The sequence below is a fragment of the Pteropus vampyrus genome, unplaced genomic scaffold (genome assembly GCF_000151845.1).
Source record: "Pteropus vampyrus isolate Shadow unplaced genomic scaffold, Pvam_2.0 Scaffold253, whole genome shotgun sequence".
Lineage (NCBI taxonomy): Eukaryota > Metazoa > Chordata > Mammalia > Chiroptera > Pteropodidae > Pteropus > Pteropus vampyrus.
Window position 1 is genome coordinate 109,496 of NW_011889034.1, and position 9,516 is coordinate 119,011.

At 64.8% G+C, this 9,516-nt stretch overlaps 1 protein-coding gene across 1 annotated transcript in view; it reads right to left on the reverse strand.

The window, feature by feature from the left end:
* The window catches only part of GAK (cyclin G associated kinase), a 33,823-nt gene extending 25,879 nt beyond the window's left edge, over positions 1-7,944 (reverse strand). Inside the window, exons 1-7 of the mRNA XM_023520230.1 lie at positions 7,777-7,944; positions 5,698-5,823; positions 4,617-4,706; positions 3,908-4,043; positions 3,522-3,634; positions 2,596-2,686; positions 785-908 (exon numbers count right to left, since the gene is read on the reverse strand). Of these exons, the coding sequence (XP_023375998.1) occupies positions 785-908; positions 2,596-2,686; positions 3,522-3,634; positions 3,908-4,043; positions 4,617-4,706; positions 5,698-5,823; positions 7,777-7,818 (722 nt within the window). The 5' untranslated portion in view covers positions 7,819-7,944. The remainder of the gene's footprint in view (positions 1-784; positions 909-2,595; positions 2,687-3,521; positions 3,635-3,907; positions 4,044-4,616; positions 4,707-5,697; positions 5,824-7,776) is intronic.
* Positions 7,945-9,516: the final 1,572 nt, after the last annotated feature.

Sequence of the window (9,516 nt, forward strand, 5' to 3'; positions counted from 1 at the left end):
CCCATGCACTCCTGACCACTGCGTGCCAGCGTTCACACCTTTCGCACTTGCACACCATGCATGCAAATGCTCCACACACGCACATACACACAGGCTCATGCTCACGCACAAGCACACACGCCTTCGTCTATGCTGGCGACACAGCTGAAAGCACGGAACGGTCACAGCACAAAAGGACACACGAAACGAGACCCAGAGGTTTCCACGACTGTCCAGAGAAACACAGTCATTGCAATCGAGGGACCAACGTTCTGACCCTGGGACAGAGAACCTGCGACATGTCCAACATCGCTGTAGCTCAGTTCCCACGAACAGCTGCCTGAAACAGCCAGGATGGAGTGACGGCCTCACGGTGAGGCTGATGCCTCTGCGCTGGCCCCACTGAAGGCCAGGGCCAGTGCCTGAGCCCCACGCACGTGCACCGGCCCGCGTCCACGCACCCCGACGCTTCGCGCTGAGGCGGCCTGGGCCTGACCGCGCCTGCCCACTCCACACCGCAGAGGCACCAGTGCGAGCGTGAGGTGTTGCAGCAGCGATGGGCGGCTAGGGGCTGCTGTCATAGACGCCAGCACGCCTCTGCCTCCCGCCGAGTCCCCCCACGGTGGGGGCGGGACCTTGGCGGCAGGGGCCCATCCGGCAGGGCGGAGGCAGCAGGGTCTGCGGCCTGACGCCCAGGAGGTGGCTGTGTCAGCTCTGCAGGGCGCACACGCCCTGCAGGTGGGAAATCCACACGCTTCAGAAAAACCGTGAGCCGTCGCCAAGACTGCCCACACCCTCGACCCACCTGGCGACGGACTGGATGACCTTGGAGGACGTGTCCTTGATGTTTGTGAGCAGGCGCCCGGTGCCCCCACGCAGGATGTCCAGGAGCCCGCCGTAGGGCTGGTCGTACTCAGCGAGCGCCAGGCCTGCAAGCAGAGATGAGCCTCAGGTCGCAGGCCGGGCGGGGTCCCAGAGGCGGGAGTAGCCATGAAACCCAGAACCTGCGACAAGCACACTTCCCGTCAACCCCGGCCATCTGCCTTCCCCATGCCAGCCTCAGGGGCACGCAGCACCCTGTTCCCATCTCTGGGACGTGTAAGCAGCTCACCTCCTGACCCACCACCGCACACGCACACACTGAGGGACCCAGGGGTGAGACAGCCCAACGCCTGAGGTGAGGGGACACAGGTGGACACAGGGCCCAGGAGCAGGGTCGAGCAAGTGGCCCCAGCCGGGCTAAGGTGGTATGGCCGTGCCTGGGATATGCGCCAGCTACAGAGGTGGGGGCACTAGAACAGGGCTTGGCCAGCAGGACGCAGTTCCAAGAAGCATCGATAGGATGTGAACAGGGTGACAGCAAATGAAGGCGGGTGCCCGAAGCTCCAGGAACCTGGGTGTGGCCCTTACAGGCGGCTCTAAAAAGAGGGAGGTGTGATCCATCACTGTGTCTGTGCCTGGGGGGTCTGTGGGCTCTGCCACCGCCTCAGTGACCATCACAGCGACACCAGCCACCGACGGCTGGGTCGCAGCTGAGACGGGGCCAAACACTCTTGGGCTGCTGAGCAGCTGCTGCAGTGTGGCAGGGACCAGCCCGGCCCCAGCACTCACACAGGCGGCATGAGCACGTGTGTGGGGTGGCCCTGCCTGGGCACCTCGAGAACCCAGCTGCCTCCACACAACAGGCATCCACGGAGGCATCCAGGGCCAGTGGGGGTGCTGAAGCCACACTGCGTGGACACAAGATGCCCAGGACATGTGGCCAACTGGTGGCCAGGATGACCCCTCCCCGGGAAACAAAGCAGTCAAAGAGGTCCCGGGACGTGGCCTCCACACACCAGGGCGGGAGATGGCGGACAGGACGGGAGTGTGGCAGAGAACACCCCGGCACAGCCACTGGGCCCGAGCTGAGGGCAGCTCCAGGGACAAGGCTCTGCCGTGCCAGCGCTGGGCACCCAGATCCAGCCTGCCACACGCGGGACGAGTTGGGCGCAGGCCGGTCACCGAGCACGCCGCGAGTCCTCAGGAGGACCTGTCGGCCACCGCTGCCCCTGCCAGGACCGCCTGCCTGCGCCTTCCCCACCAGCAGACCAGGACCCCTGCGGCCTGCCACTCGCCACGACCATGCGACTGTCCTGCACACCAGCCCTCATGGTCACCGTCTGCGGCCCTGTGAGGCGGCCTCATCTGAGTGGGCCAGGATCACACACGTCGGCTGGGCCTCCAAGGGGCCGGAGGCTGGGCTGGCCACGTCGGGGGACAGTGGTGCCTGTGTGGCCACTGCGACAGTCCTACGTGCTGGGTGCAGGGCTCGGCCCTCCCAGGCGTCACAGGCAGCTTCGGGAAACCAGTGCCACCCTGACGACAAGGTGGCTGGCATTCTCTCTCCGCTAGTCCCTCATCCTGAGCCATGGCCGAGCGTGCGGCCCCTGCTGAGGTCTGGGAGCTCAGGCAGCTGTGACCTGGAGGGTCCTGGGCCCTCAGAGCCGGTCGCCTCTCACTGCCAGGCCGAGAGCCCCAGGGGCAGGCCTGGGTGCCCGGCACAGCGGGGCGCAGTGATCCCCAGACGCATGGCAGGGTACTCACTCATGCTGTGGGTGCAGGCAGGGTACTCACTCATGCTGTGGCCGCTGCTCACGGGGCCGCCAGGAGGGAGGGGCCCCCGGGCCGGGGCGGCGTTCCCACAGCCACCATTCTGCTCCAGGAGCTGCGAGGTTCAGAGCACATGGTCAGCGGGCGGGCACGCCGCCGGCCGCACGGGGTGGACCACGGCCCCAGCCCGCCAGGCGGGGGCGAGCCACGACTTGTCGCCAAACCCGAGGGCAGAACTCGCGCGGCTGTAAACGGGCCCCGTGGACGAAGGGCAGCCACGCAGGCCAGGAGTGTGCACTCACAGGGGTCACTCGGCAAGCTCCCTGAAATGGAGGCAGTGGCTGCGAGCCCACCCACGCCCGCTGCGCACTGGACGCTGCCGCACCTCGTGGGGACAGCTGCTTCACTGCCCGGGGCAGAAACCTGACTTCAGAGGGGTCTGATGTCTGCCCCACTATCCTGGGTTCGAGAAGCACTGGGTGCTCGGGAGTCACTCTGCTGTGGCCACGTCTGCCCGGCGGCCCGAGTCTGTCCAGTGGCAGCCCTGCCACCCCACAGAGCGCCCAGCAGCATACGTGGAAGTGACGTGAAAATGATGCCGCCCGCCCTCAGCCAGCCCGGGAAGCACCCGCGGGCGTGTCACACACCAGCCCGTCACTTCCGCGTCCTGCCTGGGCCCCAACACGGGGATGGACACTGAGTGCCACCTGACGTGGGATGGCGCTGCGTGGTCAACGGGGCCCTGCACCCAATTTATTCCCTTGACCCCGTGACCCCAGAGCAGCATACTTCTCATCGGGGGGCCCGCCCTCAGGGGCACTCGATCCCCACGGGTGGCATGGGTGCACTTCCCTGCACAACAGACGGGCGCTCCCTCCAGAGCTGTCACCCCTAAAGTAGACCGGGGGTCTCAAGACCACACACTTGCGAGTGACACCTGGAGATCTTACCTCGGTGATGGGCGACTTGGGGTTCACATTCCTGGCGGCTGCGATCTCCTGCAGCTGGTTCACCAGCTCTGTGATGGACAGACGCTCCTCTGGGTTGACCTTCAGCGTGGCGCCTGCAGCAGAGGCAGCGCATGCTCAGGGCCCAGTGTCCCACCGCCCTGCACTTGCAGAGGACCCCGCTTCCCTCACGTCACTGATTTTTAAAGCGAGGAATGTATGACACAGAAAGTGACGATGAGTGGAGTGACACGATCGAACCGGCCCTGCAGAGCACCGTGAACTCGCAGAGGGCGAGCGACCAGAGCGGGGAGGCTGCCCCGGGCGGCCGCCTGGGGTGACGGGGCGTGGGGGGCGCGTCCTCCACGGGCCCTGCACACAAGACTCACGGATGAGGCCGTGGAACACGGAGTACTGGGTGTCGTCGGGAGGGATCGAGTACTTCCCGTTGACGATGCGAAGTTTTGCCCCATCTTCGAACGGGTGCTGCCGGAAGCACAGCAGGTACAAGATGCAGCCCAGGGCCTGCGGGGGCGAGGTGAGAGGCGCGGATGGAGGAAAGGGTGTGGCCCTGCGCTCGGATCTCCGAGGAGACAGTCAGGGCCCAGTCTCTGCCTGTCTGTGACTGAGCCGACGCCTGGGCTGCTTCGCGCCGAGCTCAGAGTCTGGAATGTGAGCTTCGAGGTGCAAGGCCACAGGGTGGTCGTCTAGGGTTGAGGCATCACTGTCCCTGCTCTCAAGGAGGCGACAAGACACCGGTGCTCAATGGCGGGGGGGTGGGGGCAGCAGACACCAGCAGAAGCACTGCTGAGCATGACACCCACCCCGGCGACACCAGACCTCACTCTGGCCATCACCAGGCTAGCATAAAGCCCTGAGGCCATCTGGCATGCCCAGGGTATGGCCGCGCAAGCCACGGCTCCGTGAATGTCCCAGCCGCTCTGCAGAGCTCTGACCCAGAGGGCAGGTGTCCATGTCAGGGGAGCTCAGTGGCAGGCCTACGGGGAGCAGACCTGTGCCGACCACCCCACACTCACACCCCATTTCTACTCAGGCCTTCTCCGGCGACAACAGCTAGCGGCAGCGCAGCGGCCTCACCCAGATGTCCTGCTTCTCGCCGATGGGGAAGTGTGAGTACAGGTCCACGGCTTCCGGCGTCCGGTACGTGGGCGTCGTGTTCCTGGTGATCTGAAGGAGACACACACACGTCAGAGGGACGTTACCTGCACGGGTGTTTTCACTGTGAACCGACACCCACGCCGCCGGACACTCGCTTCCAGCTCGCTGCATGTCAGAAACATCGCAGGCTGCCAGCCCCACCCCCACCACCGCCCATCTCCATAGCTGCTCGTCCCCCACCCGTCTCGCATGGTGCCCAGCGTTGGCTCCTCTACCAGGCCAATGCGCTCGTGATGACCTCTGTGCTGTGTTCACCTAGCAGGAGGCCTGTCCACAGTGGCCCAAAGCCAGCTTTGAAAGGCGGGCCGCTCGTATGTACGAAAGGAAGCGGTTTATTCTACAAGCTTCAGTAACAGGAGGAAGGACAGAACCCGAGACCCAAACACACAGGGCGGGACGTGTGACAGGTGGGAGCTGGCAGGCCTCCAGCACGCGGCAAACACACTAGCACGGACCCCAAGGCCGCAGGCTCCTGTGGGAACTGTCGACAGAGCCGTGACTGCGGCAGGACAGGGAGAATGGGGCCTCGTGCAGAGTGGGACCAACCGCTCTCCACTCGAAGCTCAGCTCTGAGAGGGTCAGCCATGGCCGGGCACACACGTGCACGACACTCAGCGCCAACCAAGGACGCAGACGGATCCTGCACCCCCAGAAATGAGCCACCCCTGCGCTCCACTGGGGCAGACGGGCCCAGAGCACGGGGAGGCGAGGCAAGGTGGGTGGCCCCCAGTGGAGTGCAGAGGCGTCCGCACAGGAAGCCATCGTGCCGCAGGCGCACGACCCTGCACTGCGCATGAACGTAACCCTCCCGTAACCCTCGAGCGCTGTGTAGCTGGAGGCCGGCACTGACCCCTCCGTCCAGAGCGGCACTCCCAGGTGGCGCCCCGCAGGCACAGGCCCAGCACCGCGGGGACACGCGCAGGCTGCCCTGTGCGGTGCCGTGTGCCACGCGGTGGGCTGTGCAGGACACCGAACTGGCCACGCGAGCCACCCATCTCACCTCCTCCTCCACCAGGGCACGCTGCTGGGCGCTCCAGCTGTAGTCGGGGCAGTGCGAGATGGTGGTGGCACTGCCGAAGTCACACAGCTTCACGGTCCCCTGGCTGCTCAGCAGCAAGTTCTCCACCTGCAGGGTCGGAAGGTGCCAGTGAGCTCGGGGCGTGGACAGCCCCCCAGGGAAGGCTCAGAGCAGTCAGCAAGAGGCCTTCCCCCAGCAAAGGGGGGAATGCGGTGTCTCGACCCTCCTGATCAAAATCAGTACATGTACCTGTAAAAACAGATAATTTAGTAAAATAAAAAAAAATTTTAAATCAACCACAAATCAAAGATAAGTCCAACAAATAACGTGAGATATACGACAAAGCCTTTAGAAAAGGTGGTTAGACGGTGGAAAAAATGACATCCCCATTAAAAGCCATCGAATACACCAAAAAGCCAGAAAAATCTGTAACAGAAGACATACAAAAGACTCCTAACCAGAAAACTGTAAATAATTGAGATAAAATTTTAAAATCCAAAGTAAACAGAACCAGACCACGCTCCCAACACCAACGGCAGGACCCTGCCCTGGTCACCGGATAGCAGGTCCGCAATCCGAGGCCAGGAAGCCATGTCCAGCCCCGCCCTCTGCAGGGCCGAAGGCTGAGAACGGCTTCCACGGACGGCAGTGCTTGAAAACCAACAGGAGCCCCAGGCTTCCCAGCGCGGGCCCCGGGCAGCCCACATGCTCACTGCCCAACGGGGCTGAAACGTCTGAGGTCTGGCCCTTCCCGGACAAAGCGTGTGGGCGCCTGCTCTGGGGGAGTCAAGGCAATCCCAATCACAGTCCCTAAAGTTTGGGGGCAGAACCTGTCAAAACTTATTCAAAACTCTACATGGAAACACAAAGAGCCAAAAAGAGCCAGCGGTCCTAGAGCAGCAGGTGCGAGCTGCCGTGAAGCTCCGGCGAGGGACGGCCACACGGCCGAGGTGCCAGGAGAGACAGCCACGATGAACAGGAGGCCCTGGCCCTAAGCACGGGGCGAACCGCAGGGCTTCAGGACGCCACGCCTGGGGGGGCCGAGAGCTCCGTCAAGACATGGAACACGACGTGACTGTGATGGCGGCCGGCAGGTGCCCTCTGCACACTAGTCACTGTGTGGGCCACGAACACCAACATGGGGCTTCTGGGGAGGGGACAGAGAGCGGCAACTCAGAGAGTGAAAAACGGGCTGATGCTTCCGCAGGTGCCTCCCAGAGGAGTCCAAGCAGCACTATGCACGAAAGGTGGCCGACGCCCTCCGCAGCAAGGAAACGACACCGAAACCCCACGACTGGCCCACACTAGGGCCAGCGGAGCGCGGGCACGGGAACCGCCCGCCACACGAGGGTGCAGACACCCTCTGCCGTCCTAGCGGCCCTGACATCAGGTGCAGAGGGGCGCCAAGGAGCAGGGCGCCCACGGCGCAGTCTGCTAATTGCGGGGCGCCACACAGATGGCCGAACCTTAACCCACAGCGCTGAGCAGACGCCTGACACGGGAAGTGCATGCTGGGGCCACACACAGCAGCCATGGACAGGCCCCGGGGACGCGCGACGGAGCCCTGGCCACCAAGGTCCCTGGCGCACGGGGCGGGGGAGGCGAGGGGGCAGGCCCAGGCCGGCTGCCCACCTGCGCACGGAGTGCGGTCCCCTGCTGCTCACTCCTCAGGACACTGCACGGGCACAAGCCCACGCCCAAGTCGGAGCAGTCTCGATGGCCCGAGGGCGCCCGGCCCCCGGGGGTGCGGCGGTGGCCGGAGGCAGGGAAGGGCATCCGCGCTCGGGGCCACTCGGTCCCGGCAGCCTCTCGCCACAGCCCTTGCAGCTCTGCAGGCACAGGTCCCGGGCCGGGGCCCTAGCCCCACAGGTGTCCACAGTCGGGCACCTGCCAACTAGTCACCATAACCAGCCTCTGGGTTCAGGTGACAAAAGACAAAGGCCCAGGTCGTCAGAGGCTTGAACTGAATGACACCGCAGCCTCACAGACAGGGCGCCAGGGCCACTGGGCACGCGAGGTGGACCCTGCCAAGCAGGGGCGGGGACTGGACTGGGGCGGTACCTTGAGGTCTCTGTGGATGATGGGCGGCTTCTGTCTGTGCATGTGCTGCACGGCTCTGCACACCTGGTAGAAAATCTTCAGGATGGTGTCGCACGAGAGTGGCCCTTTAGATTCATTTTTCTTTAAAAACTCTACCAGCTGCCCTAAAAGAGGATTAAACGCACATCACCATGGGACCACAGATGCTGACCGGCCGCAGGGAGGGACCCGCCAGCCGGACCGGAACTGCGCAGCCTGTGAGGCAGAGGCGGTTGGGACACCGCAGCACGGCACCTGCCATGGCTACTGAGCTGCACAGAGAGCCGGCGTGGTCCCCGCAGACCGCTGGCCCCTCGGAGCCGCTGAGCCGGCAGCTACCGAGAAAACCGGCAACGCCCACCTTCCACACCTGTCTCTCGTGAAACCACCGCTCCGTTTCCCTAAGTGACACACAGCGATCCCGCCTGTCAGCGGGAGCCTCGATGAGCGCTCACTGCACTGGACGCAGATGCACGTGGGACGAGCCTGTGGTGAGAGCACGGGTGCCCCGTGCACCAGGGGCGCCAGGCTCCGCCAGGACTGGGCTGGCTCTCTGCGGGGACACCGCATCCAGGGCTACGGGACCAGCCTCCACAGGCTGCCCACACTCCACTGGCACCCCAGCCCACTCCTCCCGCGGCCCCGTCCCCACAGCCTCTTCCCGGAGGGGCCCGCCTTCTGCTCAGACCACACTGCCTCCTCCTGGCCCAGGCCCTCGGCCCCCTCAGCTACTCAATGCAGAACCCAGGCAGTCACCGGCCCTGCAGCCCCACAGTGGGGCCCTGCCTACTGTCCCGCCCTCTGCCACGCTGCCATGCGCACCGGCTCCCGTCCCACCTCGGGACCTTGCCCGGGCTGCCCGCTCCCCTTGCGTTTCCGGCCTCTAACATCACCTTCCGGGGCCGTCTCCGCTCAGACTGTCAACCGTGCACCCCCTCTCCTGGGCTGCGTCTCCTGGACATTCAGAACCACCCAGCCCTGCCTCCGGGAGTAGGCTGGGGTCTTTGTGGGCTGTCTGGTGAGTCACTGCACCCTGTGCGGCAGCGTCTACACTGCAGAGGGGTGAGGCGTGGGCGCCAGCGTGGACCTTCTACACGTCCATGGTGTCCGGGCTCTTTAAGGACCGCGTCGCCCTACAGCCTTCAACACCGAGGGCAGCTGCGGCCCGGGGCCTGCACGCTCCTCCACCAGCCACCTGCTCTGGCGTCTGCATCCCACACGGACAGCCCAACCCCCCATCTCGGCTCTGGCTCCCCAATCTGCCCACGCTCTGGGCCTGAGCACCAGCCTGCTGCTCTCACCCCGCAGCCCAGCCCACTGTCCCCTGTTCCGGCCACGCCCGCCTCACAGGCTTGCCCCAACCCTCCTGAGGGACTGGGGGACACACTGACAGCCAAGTGGCAGAGAGAGGGCAAATGAGCCGGTGCATGGAGGAACGATCACAGCGTCAGTGCTCGCTGGTCTCTGCTGATCTATGAAAATTGGGGGGGTGGGAATCTTTGAAAATAACTCCGTAGGAGCAGAGGGGCTGGAGAGGGCACCGCAGGGCGAGAGGTGGTGCAAGGCCTGTGGGAAGGGGCACCAAGGAAGGGGCAGGGAGGCTCCCGCTGGTGGGCACCCACATCACGCCCCTCTCGAAGACCTGCCTACACCGGTCCCCGCCCTGTGCCAGGCAACCCTTGCACCCGCCCGCAAGCGCCCCAAGCATTCAGCCCCCAGCCT